General features: G+C 29.1%; 1 protein-coding gene across 1 annotated transcript in view; it reads left to right on the top strand.

The window, feature by feature from the left end:
• The first annotated feature begins 3,512 nt into the window (after positions 1-3,512).
• Positions 3,513-25,617, top strand: part of Cdk5alpha (Cdk5 activator-like protein) — a 91,500-nt gene continuing 69,395 nt past the window's right edge. Inside the window, exon 1 of the mRNA XM_075354068.1 lies at positions 3,513-4,486. Within this exon, the coding sequence (XP_075210183.1) occupies positions 3,722-4,486 (765 nt within the window). The 5' untranslated portion in view covers positions 3,513-3,721. The remainder of the gene's footprint in view (positions 4,487-25,617) is intronic.

Genomic DNA, 25,617 nt, shown 5'->3' with positions numbered 1-25,617 from the left:
TAAAAAAGAAAATATCATTTTAGATTTTAAAAATGTACTCATTATACAAAGTTGTCAAGATTTATTCTATTTCTACTAGAGATTGGAAGATTGGTAAGAAGACATTTTATTTTATGTTCATACAACTGGAAAGGAAGTCTGAGTTACAAAAAATAAAATATGTTAAACTATAATGTAAATCATGATGCATAGATTCGTATGAGTTGGGGTTAAAATTTGTGTCACGGTTAAAAAAAATAGCTTACTGCTGTTGATAAAGAACCAAAAATCAAGAGCTAATATTTGAACTGCCCTTAGGAATACTTTGAGAATTTTCAGTGAATTAAACGAAGCATAAACACTTACCATATGGATCAGAAACATGGATGCTGACGACGAGTGTGGAATGATTTTGCAAATTCTAGATTGTTTTCAAATATTTTTATTGATAATTAGTGGTTTGTGAAACTTAAATATTTATTACTGAAATCAAAAGACAATTAGTTAAATAATACAATTCTTATTTTTATTAATAACTTCCATTTTATAATGTTTTAATACTATTTCAATTCACTTCATCTGTTATTTTTCATAAGTATGTTTTTCTACTGTTCATTTCATATATGTCTATCGGGATATATACGAATGAAAAACTATGTTAGGGTCATTGAAATAAAATGGAAATTAAATTACCGCTCCAAAGACAGTTTTTTAAATAGATGCAGGAGAAAACTTTTCCACAAATATACATTTTTTTACATATTTTTGCGTATTTTCTACTGATGATAATTACTTAACAATCAAAATGGACATCTAGGTTTAGATTTTAAGTAAAATGTTTTTATAAACTGTTTTTGAAGCGTATTCTTTATTGGATTTTCCATTTTATTGGGATAAAATTTATTATTTGCCTCAGAAGTTGTTTCTGGGAAACTAACTTTCTAATTCAATTGAAAAATTATTAAAAAGAAACGCATTTTAACGTATATATTTTTTTGATAAATTATTTTATTAAAATTTAAGTCGAGACGTTGCATTTAATGCGTTTTTTACAACAGAAAGGGATAATTAATTTTTTGCGTTGCAATATTTCTTTATTATTGATTAAGGAAATACAAAGCGTCTGTAATATAAGTGGAACAAATCAGAGACGCTTTCTGCTAGATTATGGTGTTCATAGTACAGACAGCCTCTGACGTAAAAAGAGTGATGATGTCACTTATTGGGCTTAAAATCACCTGCATATCTGCAGGCTTGAGAGCGTTTTCCAACAGAGATATTCGGCTCCATGAAGAAGGCCCGGTAAATCACGTTACCTGTAATTAATCTGGCGTATCTTCAGAATTGCTTTGCCATTTATGAAAATAATTTATCAAACACCTCTCATCACCGACATTTTTTAAGTTTATGGTACTTAACCGATAAACATTACTTTTGAACTACCATTTTCTTTTTATAACTTATGTTTTTTTTTTTTTTTAATAATAAATTATAATTTATTAAAAGTAAGCTTAATATTGATATATTTACGCTTCATAAAATCTTACATTTCAGTTTATTTTTAGATGAATAATTACATTATGATTCTTGAGTGTTATTGGGTTTCTTTTCATTTCCTTTATAAATAATATATTTCAATATTAACAATATAATCTTATTAGTGCACGCATCTGGAAGAAATTTTATTGAGCACCTGCGCAAGATTATCATCAAAGCTAACTTACTATCAACAGGTATTACTAAACAAACACATCTTTATTTACGTAATAAATTCACCATCCATTTAACACACATCCCGGTACTTCCTGTAAAATTATTCAGCTTCATTGAATGTGTCGTATAACCACATATAACACGTATGTGTTCTTTTTTAGTGACTTTTTTCCTCTTCTTTGTATTCCAGTATTTATATATAGTAAATATATATATTTATATTCACGTTTATAATATTTATACTAAAAAAACATGATAAATTTGATCGATTTTAAATATTTCATGTCAAGGTATAGAATAGCAATGTAATTATATAATAAATTGACAATGTAAATAAAAATATGTGTAAAACAATTTATTAATATTATAAACTAGTTCGCGTTTCTTTTTAATACACTCACGTATTTGAGTAACCGTAGAAAAAAATAACTTATATGTCTCATTTGAATTATAAGCACTGAAGAACAGTTTTGCTTCATGTAAGAATTTTTTCGTCTATCGTTTGTTCAGGGTTTGGATTAGAAATTATCTGGATTTTTTTTAGAAAAAAACAGCCTGATCTGAATTGTATTATATTTTTATTTTAAATCTGCTACGGATCTATATTGGTTCTTTAGCATTTTCTCATGTTAAAAGTACACCGTATTTATTTTCTTATTGCGAAAATACCAGTGTTATGGTGTATGAATAATTTTTCTTATTAATGTTCATTTATCCTTGGGGTGGCTAATTTTAATCCCAGAATAAAATACTTTTATATAATTAAACCTACTTTCTGTTCTGTTCTATGAAATGCTTTATGCCATCTTTACCTAAGTTAAATCTCTACTTTCCAGTCGTAACATTAATAATATTTATATTTTTTAATCTGTTTTCTGTAGACGAAAAGTACTACATACTTCATTTTGGAATAAACACACTAAAATTATTATTTATTATCTTCAATGTTAATGAATTAATCTACGTTAAATTGATAAGTAGCAGAATTTTTTCTCCACTTTTGTTTTCTTCGTGAATAATTTTAAAAAATATCTAAGCTAAACGAAAAAGGTAAACATTTTACGAATTATCGCAGTAATAATTTTTTTTAATCTTCTAAATATCAAATCTAGTTTTAAATGTTCAGTTAATAATTAATAATTTCTCATACACAGAAACTAAATATAATTAACTTTATACTATTAATTATTAATCTTAAATTAATAAAGTATATTTTTTATAAAAAATAAGCTTTTAATTTTTTTAGAGTGGCCATTATCATGAATGAATGAATATATATTTGGCCTACATTCAAGGAGTAGAAAATTTAACCGATTTGAAATTATTTTTTCCATTTTCTTCTTTCTGTTTCTTATTTAATTCTTTATTAATCGTTAGCTACTCGGCTCAAAATTAGAGCGCATAATATCATTTGTTCGAGAGTATTAGAGATAAAAAATGCGTGATTATTATTTTACGAATTAGATAGCTTAGTACGGGAATGGCTATATGCGAGTACTTGCTTTATTAACGGAGCGAAGAGTAAACGATCTTACCCAAGAGAAGGATACCTCTGGAATAACAAAGTCCAGGGCGAGCGTTATTGAACACTTCTGGGACTTTCTTAGAGGGGTGGAAAACCACGTGACGTTATCGACCCCCTCTCCAGTGATAACGCGTTGTCATAGCGACTGTTACACCGAGGAAGCGGGGCGGAGAGGCGTTTTTCCCTTTTCTCTAATGGCAAGCTTGTGTTTTTCTCTCCGTTTAGTCGTGCAGTAGATCTGACCCGGTGGACGTTAAAACGCATCTATATCCGATGCGACTCGTACAATTGCACATCGGATGTGCAACTTTTATTAATTTTTTAGCGAAGCCGTTAATTTTATTTTTACCAGATTATTTTTAACAGACGCTGTGTTTGTGGTGAAATAGTGAATAAAATGATTTAAATTTTGTGTTAACTAGGAAAATAAATATAGCATATCGACCGAAGAAATAAGGTCGACGAAATAGTAGCGAAGGATGCAAGAGTGTAGGAGATAAAGGCATGGGGACTGTTCTCAGTTTCAGCCCCCGGGAGAGGCGGCCGATATACACAACGACCGCGAGCCACTCCCCGCCAGAATTTACGCTCAACAACCTGAGCTACGAACAATTAAATAACGCCAAAAACCGCGAGGCAATGAGCGCTTCATTGGTCGTATCTCAGAATCCGAATAATAATCATCACCATAATAATAATATTAATAATGAGAACGCTAGAATCATATCGGAGAAGAACGCTCTCGAAAAGAATTTCAAGAAACATTCTTTGTTCATCAACGCCCTCAGCTGGAAAAGATTCTCGACGACAAATAACAACAAGAAAAAACTGGACAACAAAAACAAAAACTTGACGACAACGTTTAGGCAGCCATTAGTCGATAATATCAATCCCATCGTTGTAGATAAGAACAAAAATATTCAAAAGGCGGCTGCGATATCATGTTATTATCCACCGGTAAAGAGTGCAACAACCGGTTCCATACCGACCTCCGCGAGTCTGGACCTTGTGCGAGCAAATAACACCAATAATAACAATCTCTTGAGCGAAAAACTCGCTCCCAAAGTTGTTTTGTTGCCTCCTGCTCCCCAATTGAAAGTACGAGCACCCCCTAAGAAGACAGTTATCCAAGCCTCTACATCAGAGCTGCTCAAGTGTCTCGGTATATACCTGCACACAAAATGTTACCGTCTCAAGGACTTCCAGGCAGGAGACGCCGTCATGTGGCTTCGTACTGTTGATAGAAGCCTCCTGCTGCAGGGCTGGCAGGTATGTAAATAATTTATATCGTTCTTATTAACAGTTTTAATCGTATCTTTTATCAAAGGGTTGATGATATATAACTTCAATAGTTTAAATTCTAATTTCTAAATGATGTATAAACAGTATCCGCTCACGTATGTAGGTGTATGAGTCACTACCCCCTTTTTTCCTCACAGTCAACTCTCTCTATATCCTCTCTGTAATTCCACCACGTTATAATCACACACTTATCTTTATTCTTTCTCTTTATTCCACTCTTCCATTCTTCAAATTTTCTATGTCTCAAAGCACGAATATAAAGGAAAGAATTAATAATACACACTTCTCAACAGTAATTATGCCCCTTGGTCTGCGTGTTTTATTACGCGCACGCGTATGATTGTGAAGTTGATGATATAAATGTAGCAAACAACTGTAGTTTGACGATTAAAAAAACTGTAATTTTCATTAATAATGATCCAGAGTAATTTAAAAAATTTCTTGAATTTCAAAAATTTAGGCCTCACACACTTACATATACTAAATTAAAAATTATTTAGCTTATATTTTACTACCCTGCACCCACGCATACGCATCCAGACACATAGGCACAAACATACACACATTTTACGTATACACTTTAAAAATATTAAGACAAAGTTTTTCATTTTCAAAATGATTTAGAGCAAGAAGTATTAAATATTTATCTGAAAATTAATATTAAAGGATTTCCAATCCTTCAACAAAAAATTATAATAAAAATTCAAAGATGTAATAACATATAATTTTTTTAATAATTCAGTAGAATAAGTGAAAAAATATACTTTGCTTCATATAATTAAATTTGCAGGAATTGATTTTCCTTCGAGAAAAAAATGTACGTGTATAGATTCGAGTTTATTTAATATAATGACAATACATAATTATTAAAATTTATTTATTTAAATAGCATAATAATAGTCCAAGTTTGGTCCTCTTCTAGACCACCAAAAATGTTTTTTGACGCGTCAGTCTATAAATTGTTGAGAATTTTTTGCCAATTTTTTTTAGTATTTTAAGTTAAAAGTAAGAAGATTTTAAGACCCACTTATACTGCTAAATACATAATTTCCCATGTTGTAATTGGTACACGTCATTTTTCCTACAAATGAGTCACAATTATACTTACTCTTTCATATGATGTGCACTTGTATCATATAAGTGACTATCATAATACAATAATTATCATTACTCACAGCACACTCAAAGTTTATTACTACTATTTCACGTATTCTTCTTTTGTTTATCGTTCTTTGGGATTTATTTTTTAATCTTTATTCAGTCAATTACTTTTTTTAAATTTAAGGGCTCTGAAAAATCATCAGATACGATATCCCAAATTCCCTGTAACAACCCGCGCTTTGGGAAAACGTGAAATTAACCCAATTCTAATTTTATTGTAGTTTTTGTAATAAACAAATCTGTATAAATCTATATAGGTTATATCCAGGTAGGAAAATTCCAGATAAAAAGTAAGCAAAAATATATAAAACTTATTTGAAAACCGATAACAGTTTAAAATTATATAACAACAGACGAAATTAATAAATAACTAATTGAGTAATCTACACATTTTCTTGATTGGATTATCCATAGTCGACACATATTCAGCTTTAAACTATTCCATAGTAGGTACAAATTTCAGTGGTTAGACCAATATTTAATGGAAAAGTGTTCGTATATTAATAAGTTACTTTTTACATTATTATCGTTATTATTTTGTTTATAAAAGATAGAAGTAAGTAATAACTTCTGTTTGTTTTTCACATATGTTTGTATATTGTACTAATACTTCTTAATCACTTAGACGTTAAATAAACACTTGTGCAGTGACATTATTAAATAAATTATTCAACAAAAATATGTGCGTGTTGACATGTGCTTAGAGATATATTTTCTAAATAGACTCAACAAATACACAGTTTATAGAGTAAATCATATAATGAAACTTATTTGAATTTAAACCTTAGTTTTAATTAAATTTTACTTTCTAATACGCGATAAAGAAACTACCAATGAAAAAATAAAGAAGTAATTTCATTATCTAAAAGTTCAATTCTACATTTCGCGATATCTTGGGTATTCAAAGTATTTGTTAACACGATGGTCTGAATCTGTATCTCATACCACTAATCGATAACAAAATACATTGATTCTATTTTACTTTTTTGTGTTATTGATTGTCTCGAATAAAAGTAAAACAGTATTGATTATCCTTACAGATTTTTTCACAATAACAATCCGCTAAAGCAATTAATCGTATGACGAAGAAAATTCATGAGGTTCTAGTTCATTCTCAGAAATATTCAGTTTTATTTTTTTGTGATTTATGGCGTAAATGCGTTAAGTTTTACCATTATCTAATTAATTTTTAATTACTTGTTTAAACTCATATCTTATATTCATGCATTTTTTTTTACTACTTAATATATTCACGATTTAGTTTTTCTGATATTTTTTAACCATTTTTAATTGTGATATATTACCAGGGAGAAAATTTTTAAACAAATTATACATAAAATTTATTCTTTGACCTACTCTCAGATAAGTTGATTAAAAGACCAGTAGCAAACCGGATTACATGTTAAGCTGATCACGACATGTTAAACAAAGAACAGTAACCATTAACCTAATTGTATAATTTGTATATTACTATGTATAATTATATGCATAGACCCACGCGCTCGCACACACACATAAATGTGTGTGTGTGTGTGTCTATGCAGTTAATTATACATAGTAATATACAAATTATACAATTAGGTTATTGGTTACTGTTCTTGAGTATATAAATATATATATATATATATACATACCCACGCGCGCGTGTAAAATTCCTTATCACCATCCAATCATTTTCATTTGGGGATCCAGAATTATAATTTTGACTATTAATCCAAGTTGATTCCATACATAGATTCCAATTTACATTAATCCACTGAAATAAAGATATTGAATAAAAAGTTTTTTTTTCCAATTTATAATCTGTATTGTAATTGAATAAACAAATTAAAATCTTCCAAAGTTAATTTTTAACTAGAAAATTATTTAACCAGAATATTTCGATTTTTATTTTCATAATATTTTATAATAATTAGATTTATTGATACTGTTTAATACTTTTTCAAACTTAGTTTAAAAAATAAATAAATAAATAACTTTTTTTTTTTATTGCATATTTGTGTAGTAAACTTCAAATTTCTGAAAAATTATCAGGCTAAAATTACCAGCATTCTAACTTCTTCCTCCCTTAATGTCTCCCTATTCTTGAAATATTTTTCATGAATTTATATTCCTGAAAACGTTTTTGTTTCCTTCAAGAAGTACTTAATTAATAATTACATTCCTTAGATAATAATTCAGAGTGTTTGTGGAGTAGCTGGAATCATGGAATAATTAGCGTTAGATTAAATTATTAAAAATAGTTTTGTTATTTAGATTATTATTCTGAAATCAAAGTAGAATGTGCATTCATCAAATATTGATATTAATGAATCTGTGAACAACACAAAATAATTCACCAAATGAAAATTAAAGAAAAATTAATTTAAAACTTATTCCTTTATATGTTTTTGATTAATAGAAATAACATTCTGAAATTTGTTTTATAGCTTCAGTATAATGGATTTATAAATGATTCTACATAAATGAATTTATATTTTTATCATTAAGTAAGAAAAGATGCATTAGGTAAAAAATTAATAGCTTTGGAGTTTTACATACATCAAAGTTAGTGACTAATTATAGTAATTAAATTTGATATGCTTACAACAGCTAGTATAATTCATTTTGTTTTTTATACAAGAAAGAGGTCATTTACTTTATCTATGGCTTAAACATTTTGATTTCTGCCTCAAAAATCTATCTGAAATCACATAATCTAAACCACAAAACCTAATATTTTAAGTGCTTTTTAATTATTTAGAGATTATTAATTGATGATAATAGATAAGCGAAACGTTTTAGGATAATGTAAACACTTTAAAGGATCAGTATTAACTACATAAACAAAGCAAATTTAATCTGTTTATACCTTTAATATTAATTTAAAATGTACTAGTCCGTCCTTAAACTACAAAGTTTGATTCATGATAGATTTTCCCTATTACAATGATTAAATTTATTGCATTAAAATGTTATTTATTGTAGAATTGTAACTTTTCGTTTATACTAATTATTTCTACTTGATTATAAGTTTGCTGCTTGTCTATATAAGCAGAGTATGTTATTATATTTTATAGAAGTATTTAACTGTTATTATAATGTTTTGCTTAATACTTACGGTTAAATTTTTTTTTTCTTAAAAATCTCTTGCATTTTTAATTTCATAAATGTTTAAACCAAGAGATTTTGTGCTAAGAAGGTTTTTCCATTTCATTTAACAATATTACTTTACTAGATCCCAGTTAAACCAAAAATATCAATAAACAAGGAAACCCTCTCTTTGGTTATGATACATTTAAATGGCTTTCTGAAAGCTTAGTGCATCAATCAGCTAAACAAATCTGATAACTCTGTACCCTGAAACCAGATAATTTTGTTTCTATATTATAAATGTAATACAATAATTTCATAGCCAAATAAAATTCTATTTAAATATATTTTAAATGATTATTAATTAATCTGTCATTACTATTGATCGGTAACAACACAGATTATGGATTATTGGAGACACAGTTTACTAATGAACAAGCACACAGCTCATATAAAAAATCACATCAACCATGTTTGTAATAATTCATTTTGGTTTTTATACTAGGAAATATTGCAACACTGCCAAGTAGCAAAAAACATAAATAAAAAACCAATAAACAATGTTGATAAACATTGTTTGTATTATATAAAAAATCAATTTAAGTAATATGTTTTAAGTTCAAGAACTAATACGACTGAATTAAATAACAATTTCTTACCTAACCTGTGCAACAATGTTTTTTTAACATTAAGCACAGTATTTTTTTTTACCCCTGAAGTATTAATAACTTAACCGAAATATGCTGTATATTTCATTCAGTCAACATGCAATGAGAATATTTATTAACCACAAAAAGGAATAAGTTCTAAATAACTATTCTATAATATTCTTATTCCAATACTATTCTATTGTTGAAAAACACAATTTTTTTACAAATATTTTATATCACTTACTTAATAACTTTCTACATGTTCAAAAATTTACAAAATTCATAGCCTTTGTTTTCCTGTCATTTTTCATAATTCATAACCATTAGTATTCAATTTCTCATTTGAATATTATATGTATATCAGAAAAGCTGGAATGTTAGCTTATAATTTATTAATATTTTCATTCTATTAATTACATATTTTCTATTAATTACAAATGTATTTATTTGATTGAAGTCCTCAACTGAATATAAAATGCAGGTAAATTGTGGAAAAGAGTTTTATTAAAAAAGTTATATAAAAGTTACATTTTTAAAAATATTAAAATTATTAAATATCCTAAAATGTTTTTATCTTAGATATTAAATATTTTGAAGAATTAAAAGATTTAAAAATTATATATTCCAGTTTTTAAAGTTGATTATGGTATTATCCACCACTACTGCTAAAAGGATACCTATTTTTAGTATTGGGATGGATTACTTCAACCGTGGGATAAGGAATGAAAATTTTCCTGTATAAAATCATATTTAAAAAGAAAATTAGTTTTGAAAAATAAATTTGATGAAGCAAGAATGTAAAAATTTATAGAATTCTAATTTTTATGCTTCTTTGAAATTGTTTCAAAAATGTCTCAGTAGAATTTCCAGTGATGTATGTAGTGAAATCTTTTATTAACAAAAAATTGTAAATTTTAAAACAAAGCAAATTCCAACCCTTCGATTTGCAGCACCATCTCATCTAATTTTCCCAACAATTGAATATCTATAACAAAAGATAAAAAATCCACTATAAGGGATAGCTCTAATCTTACATTACCTCCCCTGGAGTGTTAGTCTGCTACTTATAATGGTAGTCATCATTTTCTTTGCCAAATCTTTTAAGCCAAGTTGGAAGTTATAAATAGATTTTTCAATAACATGAAAAGATACATATCTTAAATGTATTACCATAAGACAGTAAGAACAGAAATGCATCCAGTACATGTAAACAGGTTTTGCAATTAATACTGACATAAAACCAAAACAACAAATTCATTACTTTTCAGTTATTCAATTATGTTTTATTATAATTAAAAGTTCTTCTTAAAAAAAAAATTCTGATGTGGGCACCAGATGACTTCATTGCATACCTATCAAATTACATATACTTTTTTTCAAAATAAAAAGGTCATCAAATTTTATTTCATTAATAACTTCTGATATTTTTTTATATAAATATATTTTTTATTGTTATTTTTGAATTATTATTTACTGTATTTTTTTACAATCAGAGGTTAATAATTATTAATAAATTAATATATTTAAATTAAAAAAAAGGAAATGAAGTCAGATTGAACTGAAGCGCCTTCCCCTTGTAAGTTCCAAATATTTCATTAATTAAAATTTCATGGGGCAATAACTCTGGGACCAATGAATATAAGTACCACTTATCATATATCATTGAAAAGCTCTCAATGAGGGCTTATTACTGCAGTTAAGAAAAAGTCCTAAATCCATATTTTTTTTGGATTTTGGGTTTTTTGAACACTTATAATCCAGTCAATTGCAATCAAAAAGGCAGGTGCACAACTAGATGTTACAACAGTCCTAAATCCAAAATTTCAACATCCTATGACAAATAGTTTTCGAGTTATTCGAGATACATACATACGTACTGACATCATGCCAAAACTAGTCAAAATGGATTTAGGGATGGTCAAAATGGATATGTCTGTTGAAATCTGAAAACCGAAATTTTTCACGATCACAATACTTCCTTTATTTTGTACAAGGAAGTAAAAACATTCTGCAATAAAATGTATTTCAACTTATAGCCTCAAATAAGATCAGCTATTTCAAAATGTCACATGCGTTTTTCTCCTAGTATATTGATAATCATTCTTCTTCACAAATCATACACTTCTGGAGAAACTGAAATACCATAACAGAAATAGCACGGTGATTCTCTCACAATCTTCATGAAGGATCATTTTCCTTAATCCATCATTAAGTTTTCAATCGCCTGTCAACACCTCCAGCTGAAAAATATCCATGTCCATTTGTTCATATAATCTCTGAAAAAGATGGAATATGGTGATCCATAAATCTTCAAAACACAGGTTAGGATACTACTACCACATAGGCAGTGGAAAAGTGGAAAAATGACATTTCCTGCTACTTTTCCGCTATCCTCTGTTGTGTAGACATTTTTACTACACTGTACTTCTCAGTTACTTTTTCCACCTGATCATTTATGTGAGAGAGCTTTTAGATCAACTGGACATCTGTCAAAATGCATAGAAGTAACAGATTTTATAATAGGACCTACAAACTGATATTAGCCTCTGAATTTAAAGTAAAATTATACTATGATTTACGAATTTCTACTGAAATAAAAGAAAAATATTCGAATAAATAAGTGAACCGTATGAGCTGGAACTAATAGGGACACTTTAAAAATAAGTATTCTTTTAGTCAAATAACATGATGGCTCGTCCATTATATACTGAATATTCTCAGATGAAAACCTGAAAGACCAAGTGCATTAATAAGAGAATTATCAGTAAACATGCAAAGATAGTGAAAGTACGTATTCCAGCTAAAATCATTCTTCTGCTCATCCATGTAGGTACTTTCACACTATTTTGTTCATAGCATCTGTTCATATAGATTGTGTATTAGTAGCATTTTTTATATTACTGTTTACAAAACAGTAATATAAACCATAAAGAGTTTTCCTTAACTATGTGTATAACCATTGTACCAATTCTTTCATAATTACATTATTCTAGTTTCAAACATCAAGTATGCTGGGTACTATACCCAGAAACATGTAAACAACTTCAATGCAAGGTACAAGTCACAAAAGTTGTATAACTGTTGCTGTTCCAAAAAGTAAAAAATATTTCTTGGCAGGATTACTAGCCAACGTGAAAAGAAATTCCTGATAGATTTATTGTTCTTCTTCACTAAGCCCAATATGGGCTGCAAATCACCATGGCAAATCTATTAGTTCTCATGTGAAACTTAACCCAAGTTACACCTTCACTTTACTCATCAAATAGTTTTGTCGGTATATCATATGAATATTTGTAAATATTATTTTTTATTTTTTATTTTTTTTGAAGCTTTAGAAGCATTGACTGCTGTGGTCATTAGCCCCTTCCACAACAAAAGAAAAACATGCTATTCCCTCCTGGTAATAAAACGCTACCGACTTGTCAATAAAGTTCATCTAATAGTCAGACTTGTCATAGGATTAAACCTCCCCCCCCCCAAAAAAAACCACAAAAATGGCAAGGAGTAAAAGGTCATTACCACTTAAAAAAAAAAAAACATTTCTTGCAATCGTAATCAAACAATAAAATTTACATCAAGTAAACACCATGAAAAATTACTATTAAAAAATATTAGAAAACACTAATATAAAAATATTTTGTCAAATACATAATGATAAGAGTGATAATAAGATAAATATGATAAGAGTGATAAATACATAAGGATAAGAATGATAAGGCTCTTGCTACTTAATACCTCACATCGCTTACAGTAGAAGATGTTCAGTGAACATCAAATAGACACACTTAAAAACTCTCAAGTTATACAAAAATAAAAATAAAAATACAAATTACATTGAAATAAATTCTTTATAAGAATATTAAACAGATTTCTTTTTAAATGTTATCGCCTCGATTTTCCTTTCGGCCATCCATTTTTACTCCTTTTCTCCATCTAACGAAGGGCCTCGATGTTGACATCCATTGTATCCGAGTCCTCCGAGATGAAGTCTTCAGTTCCCCCGGCGTAAGTCTCAGAGGATCTCCTGCTCCCGCCGTCGTATAACACCGGCTCCGCTGGTGCAGTCAAAAGTACATCGCAGTCCAAACTGGAGGTACCTACCGCTAGAATACGTGAGGAGGTCGATTGTCTCCGCTAAAGGCCGTTGTGCTTTCGGAAATTCCGCTGGTGGTTTTTGAAAATGTTCCTTTTCCAGAATCATCACTTCTGGTTTCGCAGATCGCTCGGTGAGGATTTTTACCTCCTGCACTTTTACTTTAGTCGGTTCAATCTTTCTCTCAGTTACTACTTTAATTGTGGAATCAAATTTAGGCTTTACGTAGCTGTTTTCAACAGTTCTTTCTACTTTCTTCTGCGATGGCTTTGGGATGTTTCCTCTTCATGGTCGACTCTTCATTTTATCCTCGATGATACGTTCAATTATCGTAGCTAAAACTGGTGCTAATTCTGGCAGCACATCTTTTGACTTTATAGAAGCTGTAAGAGCTGCAGGATCAGCCGCAACTTTCACGTATGAAGCTGTCTTTGGCGTTCTGGCAAGCACAATTTTCCTTGCGTCAAAATAGCTGACTTTCTGTGTTATCTTGATCTCTTGGACAGTTACTTCCTTTTTATAAATAGGGAAGTTCCTGGACCTAGCAGAATGGTGTCTATGACAGTTGACACAGACAGGAGGATCCCTGCACGGGTCATCGGGGTATAATGGTTCACCATACACGCATATCTGTTTTCTTGTACAACGTGCTGCCATATATCCGAATCTCTGACACCCGAAGCAACGCAAAGGTGTTGGAATAATCGGACCCTCATCCAATCTGCGAAAACCAGCTTTAATCTTCTCTGGACACTTTGTTTTATTGAAAGTTAGCACATGTGATGCGGAGGGTTGAACTTCCCCGTTCCAACGCATGTTTAAGCGACGGCACAACGCCTTGTTCATGCAGTTCATTTTCAATCTCCTCTTCTGTGCAGTTTAACAAATCCCTGCACACAACAACAACCTTTGAGGTGTTCACTGTACTATGAGGAGATACCTCATGATATCTCATGAGGAGATGTCCATAACTCCGATTTTCTTTTCTTTTAATAATCGCAATGATTGAACGTCGCTGACAGATTCTACAAAAGGTCCCACGGCAGTTTTCCTTGTCTCCTTTACCGGTCCTCCAGCATCTTCCGTGATGCCACGAGCTATCATGAAAGGAGTAGTTTTCGAAAAATCACCGTCCTTCCCCTTTATAACTAAATATTTTGATATTGAACCTATTTTCTTTGGTCTAAACTTATGTGTTTCCTTATTTTTTCCATATCTATATTCTCTTCTTTATCACTAAATTCTACATTTTTCCTTCTCTTCGCTTGCGAAGACAAAAAGAAGGCTCTCCAGAATGAGGGTTTTTACGTGGACCCTCTGTCACGGAAGATGTGGATGTTAAGTGTTCCATAAATCTAAATTATGCCAGTCATGATGTCACAAAGTGCGGGCGGAGAGACAGTTGAGCGTGCCCCGGATCATTGATCCTGTCTGGGTTCCCCCAGTCAGCCGCCTCCTACAAATTTAACCCGGGCCCGAGAGCCAGGTACTGCCTGACCCACGATACCGACATCCCAGGGCTCGCACGTAGCAGTAGGGCTCCGATGTCAACCATGGGACAATCCCTGCAAAGGGCGGAAGTGACTGACACACTGGACGGCCCAAGACCGGCAGAGCAAGCTCACAGCAGCCCACCCTAAACCCGGCTCCACAACCGAGAAGACGGATGGACACTCTCCGTCCGCACTCCGCCCAGAGTCAGCAAGCACAGATCTTGGTCATGCCTTCCAGCCCCGCTGCAGCAGTAAAACCGAGAAGCAAAACCGCAACCAGCTCGGATAGCTCGGGATCGCCAATTCCATACTCCAAAGGGAGCTCCTGTGCAAGACCATTTCTCTTACGGCCGGCATAAGTGCAGGTTCCGAAGTACGATGTCGTTGCCCGCCCCGGATGTGTGCGTAGATGTTGTTGCACGGACGTGAGGTTGAATTTATCCGGGACGTTATTATTTTTTTTTTAATTATATTTTTTGTATCTTATGTGCTTTACAAGCATCATAACCATTTAACCATTACAACCATTACCAGACAGTCTAAAGCAACAGATTACTTGCGCTTTCCTGTTTTGATAAATACATTATGCTTACTCTTCGCCAGTAGAAGAAAGGACAGAAATTGCTATTAGTAGCATGACTGAATTTTTTTTTTTTTTTACTGTTTATAAATTATATTTATTCATGAAGTGGTAGATCCAATCACAGTAGTTTATGTATGAAATGAGACCTACGGTTTTAACAGGCTGGAAGTATATCAGATCAAAATTAATCCCAATTTATTTTTGGCTCTGTACAGTTGACTCTGACAAAAATAAAATATAGCAACAAAAAAAAAAATAGCAAATAGAAATAGTCTATTAAAAGTCTTTTATACATGGATTTAATTTTTGGTCCGGCATAATCACTGAATTACTAGTATAAATAATAGCTGATTATAAAGTAAATACATTAAAATAATGTTAATTGAGCTGTTAATAAAGTAGTAATGATAAAGTTACTTTGGAGAATAATAATACTAAATAATACAGATATAATTTTTAATTAATTACACCGTAGATATTAATTGAAATACAAATTTAAAAGCAATATAAAATATCGAGAAAATTAAAACGATTTAATATATTTATGAACAATAAATTCATTTTTAATTTGACTAACTTCAATGAAGGTTTTTTTTTATTGTAACACACAAAAAATAGAGACGCGTCTTTACATATTTCTTTGATAATTTACTCACCATTGAGATCGACTGAGTTAAATTGAATTGATTTAATCTTTAATTGTAATATTATATAAATTATACCAAGAACTTAGAGATAAGAATAACAAATATTTAACATGACCCTTTTTTATTTAGTAATTCCTATAAATCTAATACTATTGGAAATAGTATTATATAGTACACTTTTTTCATCATATTTTGTTTCATAGTTTAGAAATTGCGAATAACTAAATTTTGTGTGATACATAAGGAATTTTCAAATTAAATCTGTATTTGTACATTACACACATTTTCTTTTTTCCAATAATTATATATTAGATTTAGTAAATTATTATAATCTAATGATTATATATACAAGCTAATGAAAAAGGAATAGAAAATAAAAAACAGAACCGTTTTATTCTTTACGCATATACATAAGTGAATCCCTTGCCAGATTTTAGGTTTTTAGATTAAATTTTCTTGCTTCAATACTCATCCAAGCAGATGTAGGAATGTCAAAATCTTGAGGTTCACTGCAAGATTAAAAAAAGCTATTAACTAAAACATTCGCGCACAACAATGCGGTTATATTCTGTTTCCTTCTATCGCAAATGTTCTTAATTTATTCAGATCTTTTGTTATTTTACTTAAAATCTTTCATTGTGTCATGCATATCTTATTCCTAAATATTACTCGTATGTAAAGCAGTTTTGGTGTCCAAATAAATCGGTTCCATCGCAATAAATGTAAGCCTCCGAATCTGTTTGTTAGAAATTCATATATTAAAAGAAATGTAGTGAGGAATGTTACTCCAAAATATATTACATTTTACTTAACTAACACATTATCAATTCAATAAATCGTTCCAAAATCAAGGAATGTAGGTTGAGAGGTAGTTAAAAAAAATTCAATTTAAGAAACCTATCTTTTGCTTTTGAAAAACCAAACAAAGTTAACCGCATAATAATCTGATTTTTTGATTTTTTATGCGTGACACACTTTCTTAAATTTGCATTGTGCTCGAGAAAATCTTTCAAAATTTATAATCAGTCTCTATTAGTTCGACTTAGGAGGTTAGGTTATCCATTTATTACTTGGTTAAAAGAATTTTTTATTTTTATTATATTTGTTTGTAGATTATTTTTTTTTAGTTTTATTGTGCTTTAAAGGTACATACTGTTCCAGATTATTAAGTTCATTCATTACCTTTTCATATTTTTCTAAGAGTAAAATTTTCGTGATGGAATTAATCATTTTTATGTGTATCCTTTATTTTTAAAAGGTAATTCTTGTGTCAACAGTTGATTCTTGAAGCTGTATCTTTGGGTAAAGCTTGTGTTCCTTATATTTCTAATTTGATTTGTCTAATATAATATTTTTGGCATTGTGTATAGTTCAATTTGCATACTCTTAAATTGTTAAGTTAGACTACGTTACATTTTTTTAAAGTAAAACTAACAAATATGTTTTGTTAGAATAAATTATTTTACGTACAAAATTAAGACAAAGAATTAAGTAAAAAATTAGATTCGACTGTTACAGATCATTAAAAACAATTAATACGTACAGACAGATACTAAGGTGAAAATTTCGCAACACGAAAATATTACATGCAGTATATGAAGTTGTAGACTGAGTAGACTGCAAAACGACTTTAATATTGATGTATTAAAACTGACAAAAACTATGTACTATAAAAGAAAAACGCAACATCTCGTAGATCAGTTATCTTCTCTGAATGCGTAAAAAAAATTGGTTTAAAACATATCTTTCTACAAAAACGACATGTACACTAAATATCGTGCGTGTAATGTCACTGATGATAAAGATGCTCAAACAAAAAGATTCATTTTTCCCTTTCTTTATCGTAAAGTATTGTTACTAAAGGAAGAAAGTAAGACTCTGAAAATAAATGTCTTAATTTTGTTTATAAAAGTAAGAATTAATTCTGGTTCTGATAAACTAAGATTTTGCCACTCAAAATCTGTTAAAGTATTAATATGTATTTTATATGTATATAAATATTTTTTTAAATTTATATAATTAAATTTATTTTTATTTTATTTTTTAAATGTATTTATAAAAATATATATTAAAAAGATTCAATTTTTTTTCTTATTGACAAATTTTCCGTAGTTAAGAAGAAGAAAGTGCTTCTTTACTTATCAGTGATTGAATATGCTTGATATTTAGTGTACGTCTTTTTTTATAAAAACAGAACATCATTCCTCTAAATTTAACTTGTTTTGAAAATGCAAAATTTAATTTATTTAACTCTCTCTCCACCCATATTCCCTTGATTTTTTTGAGAAACTATATTGAATTGCCGATTGGTTAGTTAATTAAGTAACATGTTTTGAATCTATTTATTTATTTATTATGCGAGAGTATAATCGGTCTATATTGTGTTTTTATTTTCTATACACACACATTATATGTATATGTATGTGTATTACAGTTATTTTTAATAATTAAAATGAGTTCTTGAATTGTGAAGTTAGAATCAGAAAAAATAGGGGTTGAAGGTTGATGATTCAGCATATTGGATGATTCAACTGAGGGTAGTTTTGATACTACAGCAGGAGGGAGCATAATTTGCAAGGGCGTCGACCCCGGAAAGAATTAAAGGTCGAGACTTTTTTTTTTAAAATGGTGCATAGCACAAACGTTGCGTATATTCTAAACACACTGCTGCATTCCCGTACACATTAATTTTAATTCGGTAACTTTATCAGTGGTAGAGTAATATACAGATTCCATATTTTTGTTATCTTTTATATACTATAAAATGATGTTCCTTACGATTTTCTGCATCAACTGGAATGTTTAATTACTTTCTAATAAATAATATCTGAACATATTAATTTGATTAACGGGTGAATTTGAATGTGCAAGAACCCATCGAGTTCAGATGGAAAACTTGCTCTAAATTAAAAAATATAAATGAAACATGTTATTATAGAAATCTAAATTAAAAACTGAAAAAAGAATATAATAAGAATATTAAAATTCTGTTAAACATTACAACTACTTCCTCAACAAAATTTCAATTATTAAATTAAATTTTTCATTTTTTAGAAATTATTTTTTGTTTTAAATATTTTTAGATTGTTAGAAGTTCTAATAAGAATAGACTGAATACAAAAAATATATATTTTTTAAACGGATGTCGAAATAAATTAAAAACAAGAAAACACTTAAAATCTGGTTAGAAGAATATAATTATGCAGGCTGGCAACGTTTGGAATATGCAAAACAAATTGTTAGGGATATAGGATGTATGGGGTATACCGAAATGAAACGGCTAGGACTAGATAGGGAATCTTGGAGAGCTGCATCAGTCAAATGACTGAAGACGAAAAAAAAAATACTATTTAAAATCAAAAACTAAATAGACTTTTCGATTGCCCATCACCATCACTTAACTGTGAGGATTAAGTATCAAAAAGGATAATTAATTAAGGAATGATAATTTGGTAGGGTTGGTAAAGGTAGACATTTTATCTTATCCAACTTTACGTATGGGGGTTTTAATTATTTTGTGTTGCATTACATTTTAATTAAATCTTTTGTTTTAATTTTTTGTGTTTTCTTACTTCACGTTTAAATATAGAAAGATTTACAATTATTTTAATAGATTTTTAAATAATTATTTTCCGTATAAAACGTACATTTGGTTTACTCAAATTATTACCGAATAATTGGGAGAATTAAAAAAATAACGAAGAAAAATTAATGAAGAATTTTTCTTCTCAGAGAGAGACTTTCTCCCACATCTCTATCTCTCTCCCTGTATGCGCGTGATCGCTCGCTTGTGTGTGTGTGTGTGTTAAAATATGGCAAATACGTTTAGAATCTTAAAGTTGGCTTTGAAAGTTTGAGGAATGCTTGTGTAAAAATTTCGCTTTTCACAACTCTTCTCTTCTGGATGCTAAAATCTGATCTGACTGATAGAAGTAATATGAACAGGCCATTTAGCCTTAATTTTTTTTAAATTTACATCCTCTATATGACATCCAAATGAAGAAGCAAGAAATCCTTTATACAACAGAATAAATATGAAGTCTATGGAGTGCTAATAAGCCAAATATGGAGAGCTCAGAAGTCTACTTCTCCTGGTTTGTTTTAGACACATGTTTTCTGGTTTTAGATCAGAACACAGTATAATTTACATGGTAGTAAATAAAACTGATTGAGGAGAGAATAATAGTAGTTAAAAATCTGGAGGGTCCCTAAATTACAGCCCAATTCTGGGCTGCCACAGCACCAGACTGTGATCTTTCTAAAATAGTATAGCTTATGTACCGAATACTCAGAATGCTTTCCGGTACTTCATAAAAAGGATGATGATTCACAGAATCTTTCTTATAAAATGGAGTTGTAAATTGATATATGAAACCGCCTGTAGCTAAAAGTGGAACTTCATTACCTTATTTTACTCTCTTATGAAGTGACTGTATCTTTCCTTATTACAGGCGCTCACCGCAATTTATTTTTTATCCAGACGTACATCCATCGTTAGTTGTTATGAAATCATGCTTTCTTGAAATATCAGCTGAAGAGTTAGCTTGGTTCTCTTTCAAAGAATAAACTATCTGATTCTATACGTGATTTTGAGTAGCCTCCATTAGAATATTGTAATCTGGAAATAAATCCCTGTCGTTAGAAAGGGATTTATTTCTAAAAATCTTAGTATTAAAAGTATAACTTTATATTATAAAATAAAGTTTAGAATAAATATAGTAAAATCTTGGTTATTATATTCAAAGAAATTGATTATTCTAATGTTAACATGAATTCACTAATGCTGCTTTGGTCAACCATTTGCTTTCTCTGGTATACAATACAGTTTCCTTTACACAAATCTATCCTTTAAGCAATTAATTCCTACAATTGGATATAATACAATTGAATATATATAAATATTAGTAACTAATAATTGGATATTAGTAAGAAATTCTGAAGTTGATGAAAACTAGTAAACACGTTAAAAAATGTTTACATTATATAAAATTGAAAAATTGTATTACTTTTTTATGCTAAAGGATAAGAACGTGCAAAGAAATTTTTATAATTTTCATGAAAAATAACGCTTTTCATAAAAATAAAAAAATCAAATACTTTTTTAGAGCTTATAAAATTACTTAGTTTAAAAGCTTTAAATTAAAATATTAATTGATAACTGAATTAAATTATTTAATTTTAAAAGCTTAAAAATTAGAGTTTTGTGTTTCTTTTTTTTATTTTTATAATAAAAATTACCTACATAGCTTTTACCTACATAACATTTTTATCCCCTATCAAAATATTTCTTTTATATCTGTGAATTTGAATTAATACAAAGTATTTGTTACTAAAAGTGTAAAATTTTCAAAGTTATTAAATGTTGAAAAGTAACTTATGAAAAATAAATATTTAACACTTTGCAGACAACTTCCTTACTGCCTGAGGAATTTAAGGACTTCACTTTTTAAATCCTTTAGAATAAAATGAAATATAATTTAAAAAATTAAGATAAAAAAAATTAACTTCTCTTTTATTAACATTACATACGATCACTAAAGATATATATATATATATATATGTACACAGCTGTGTGCGAGCGGGGGCGCGCATAGACACACACACCACCGTGCATTGACTATTGACTATTTGTAATTTATATCAAAACAGATCTTTATGCTACAGAAACGCGTAACACTTGCCTAAACCAGCGGAATGCCGTTGAGCGCAGCTTGTTTTACCAATGCTGATTACTTCAACCGCTGTGAGATGTTTTTCTGGAACTACAGAGTAAGAATACTATTGCGAGGTATAGTTTTGAAAGAAAATGTATGCTTTTTACATCGTGTAAGTTTTATTACGTTTTCTTGACTCTTTCACGTTCAAGTTTCCAGTGAAAAATTAATTAAAAAATTTGAATATAACAATTAAATTAAATTTCAAAGTAAGCTGGATCAAGTTTTCATAAAGACGTTTAAAAATTTTTTTTCTGAAAATGAAAAGTGGTAAATGTGTTTTTCGTCATTAGTGTCTCATTAGTTCAATTGACTTATAAAAACAATTCAATTGAAAAAAAAATGTTGCCTTCTGCCTATTTACAAGTTCAAGAATTAATAAACTTTTATGTAGCTCTAATCTTATAAATGTATCTTTTAAATGTATCTTTTTTTTTGTGCAAATTTTCATAAACTTCGGATTCTAGTTTTTTAAATGTATTTATTCTACATTAGAGAGAAGTCGGAATGCATAAAGGAATGTTTATATTGCCGAACTATTTTTTGTAATTACTGTAAATAAATTTAACTTGTTTTTTTGATAAGTACTAAAGTAATTCCAAAATCTATAATGACATTCACAGGTAGAAAATGAAACCTGTACTCTTTCCTTTTTTACTTCCATGTACGAAGTAAAGGAGTATTGTGATCGTGAAAAATTTCGATTTTCAGATTTCAATGGAAATATCCACTTTGACCATCCCTGCATCCATTTTGACTAGATTCGGCGTGACGTCTATATGTATGTACAGACGTATTGTGTATACAAGGAGTTTTAATTTTGAAACATTTGGATTTTGGACTTTTACTTAACTGCAGTAATAAGCACTCTTTAGGAGCTTTTCAACGAAATATAAGTGGTACATTATTTCATTGGTTCCAGAATTATAGCCAAATAAAATTTTAATTAATTAAATATTTGGATCTCTTTTTTAATTTAAATATATTGACCTATTAATTAATAATTATTAACCTCTCATTAAAAAAAAATTACAGTAAATAGTAAATAATTCAACAATAACAATAAAAAAAAATGAAAAAATATCGGAAGTTATTAATGAAATAAAATTTTATGCTCTTTTCATTTAAAAAAAAATGTGCATGTGTAATTTAATAGGCGTACAAGGACGCCATGTGGTATCCACATCAGATTTTTACAATTTTCCTTTTTACACGTATAACTTCTCATATGCTAAAAATAAATAAGGAAATATATCTCACAGAAAGGGTTATATTTTTACAAAATATTTTCGATAGACCTTAACCTATTGGGAGTTTATAAATGCAAGAGAGTTTTTTTTCGCATCGTGTATTTGTTTTTGTCTGGCGAAAGTGAAAAACATATCTAGTAGTGTGTTTTAGTAAAAACACACTGCTAGATATGTTTAAATTCAGTATCCGCTAGAAAGAGGACGGTCCCTGTGTCTCCGCTGATTTTACAGTCCCAGCTCGATATTATTAGAACCACGTTTTTTCTTTTTAATTTCTAAATTAAAAAGAAAAAAATTTTATCTAATGTTATAATTTAAATTACATCTTTAAAAATTATTACAATAAAGTCTCTATTATCCTAACCTACACTTTTTTCTTAATTTTGAAAAATTATACTTAAAATATTCAGAAAATATCTTCATTACATATTATGATATATGTATGTTTTAGAAAGATATATTCCACCGAAAATATTTTAACAATATAAATCGGTTTCTAACATAATTTTTAGTAATATAGCTCATAGAAACACTGCGTTTTTTTTTTAGTAATTTTGTTTTTGGTCAGTATTGATTGATAACGTTTTTGTAGAATATCTTTTATGTCTTTAATCTTATTCAACACAGCTTACGTAATTTAATTACAGTTTATACATTCGTATCCAAATATATTTTTCCAAGTAATATTCAAACGTTTATCTTTATTCACTATTTTTCGGAAAAAATCATATTTCGGCATAACGGTTTCGGCATAACGGCATTTCGGCATAACAGCTTCATGCTGAATTTTACCTATTATTATTTTATTTTATTTTATTTATTTATCTGGAAACTACAGTTTGACGCCCAATTATACTTACCCTACAGGTTTTTCTTAATTTTTATAATGGAAAATGCAATATCTGACCGAAACTTTTATCCAAAACCTTTTGAATACAGGCATTTACAAATATAAGTATTTGTTCTTTATCAGTATCAATTACACATTATATTTGTTAGTACTTTTATGAATTTTGTACTTCTTAAAAAATTTACTAATTGTGAAAAAATATTTTCTCTCAATCACTTTCTCTCTATCAATTTATCCATCTGTCTATCTCTATCTATTTATCTAAATGGGATTAGACATGTAGTAAATGTAATATATATAAGAAAATGTTCTTGCTCAATATGTGTGTGTATATATATATATATATATATATATATATATATATATATATATATATTTGTGTATGTGTGTTTTGTATTAATAAAAATGCTCAAATTAAACCACTAATGATTCCACGACTTAAATAAGTATGTGCTGGGGATATATGTATGACCGCTTGCCTATAGTTTTGTATGCAGATGTGGGCGAGGTCCGTAGGATTTACCACGCCTACGCTCTCCATAAAAGTTCTTAGCAACATCCTAGGCTTCAGATATACAGTACTAAATGTGGTACTGTGGCCAGTCTCCCGTAATCCTCATAAAATTATCTAGAACTTCACTCAACTGAATTCTAAATTATTATTTCAAGCTAACTTATCTAAATTATTATTTAAATAACCCCATATAAAATAATTATTACAGCAATATCTGAATAAGATTAATTATTTTATTGTTTCAGAAATGCAAAAATATAAGTAATTTAAAAATGAAAAGCGGTATTAATTGCGATAGTGGGATGTATTTTTCAATAAACTTATTACTTTAAACGATGGAGTAATTTGTAATTAAAAGATGATTCCAGTGGGATTTATTTTCACTGATACTTACATACAATTCAAACAACTTATTAAACTTAATTATTATGATGAATACGTTAGAGTAACTAGCAATAATAACCATTTTTATAACTAAATTGTATAAATTAGTACGGTTAGTACTAATTAAAAAGGATCAGTCAACGACTGATCCTTTTTAATTAAACCTCAAAATTAGCTTGATCTTGGTTCTGAATAAAATTTCAGACTTCACCTACAGAACATTTTAAAAATATTCCAAGGAGTGTTACCCCTCCTCTTAATTAAATGGAACTTTTTGCCGTTTTCTTTTTTGAATGCCATTGAAGCTAAAAAACATATCTACAAAACGAAATTAAATCTCCGTAAAAATTAGAAAAACTTTAAGTAAAACATTTTTATGTAATTAACTTTTAAAATGCCTTCATTTTATACTTTTCCCCATTTATTCTTATCCTTCTGAGAACAGATAATTATACTTAAATAATTCAATATTATCATAATTTTGCCATTACTCGATTGAAATGGGCTTGCAGCAATTATCATTGCTGTTTTAGAAACCGTTATATTAATATATGTTGTCTATTCAATAGATTAGTTTTGATTATATTACTTATGAACTAATATACATATACCTTTCTTTATTTATGTTAGTTATTTGCCGATCTCAGTGGCGAAGTGGTAACGTCTCTGTTTTTCAAACAGAGTCCA

Source organism: Lycorma delicatula, chromosome 1, assembly GCF_047948215.1.
Source record: "Lycorma delicatula isolate Av1 chromosome 1, ASM4794821v1, whole genome shotgun sequence".
Lineage (NCBI taxonomy): Eukaryota > Metazoa > Arthropoda > Insecta > Hemiptera > Fulgoridae > Lycorma > Lycorma delicatula.
Note: the sequence above shows the minus strand (reverse complement) of the source record. Positions and strands in the feature narration are given on the sequence as shown.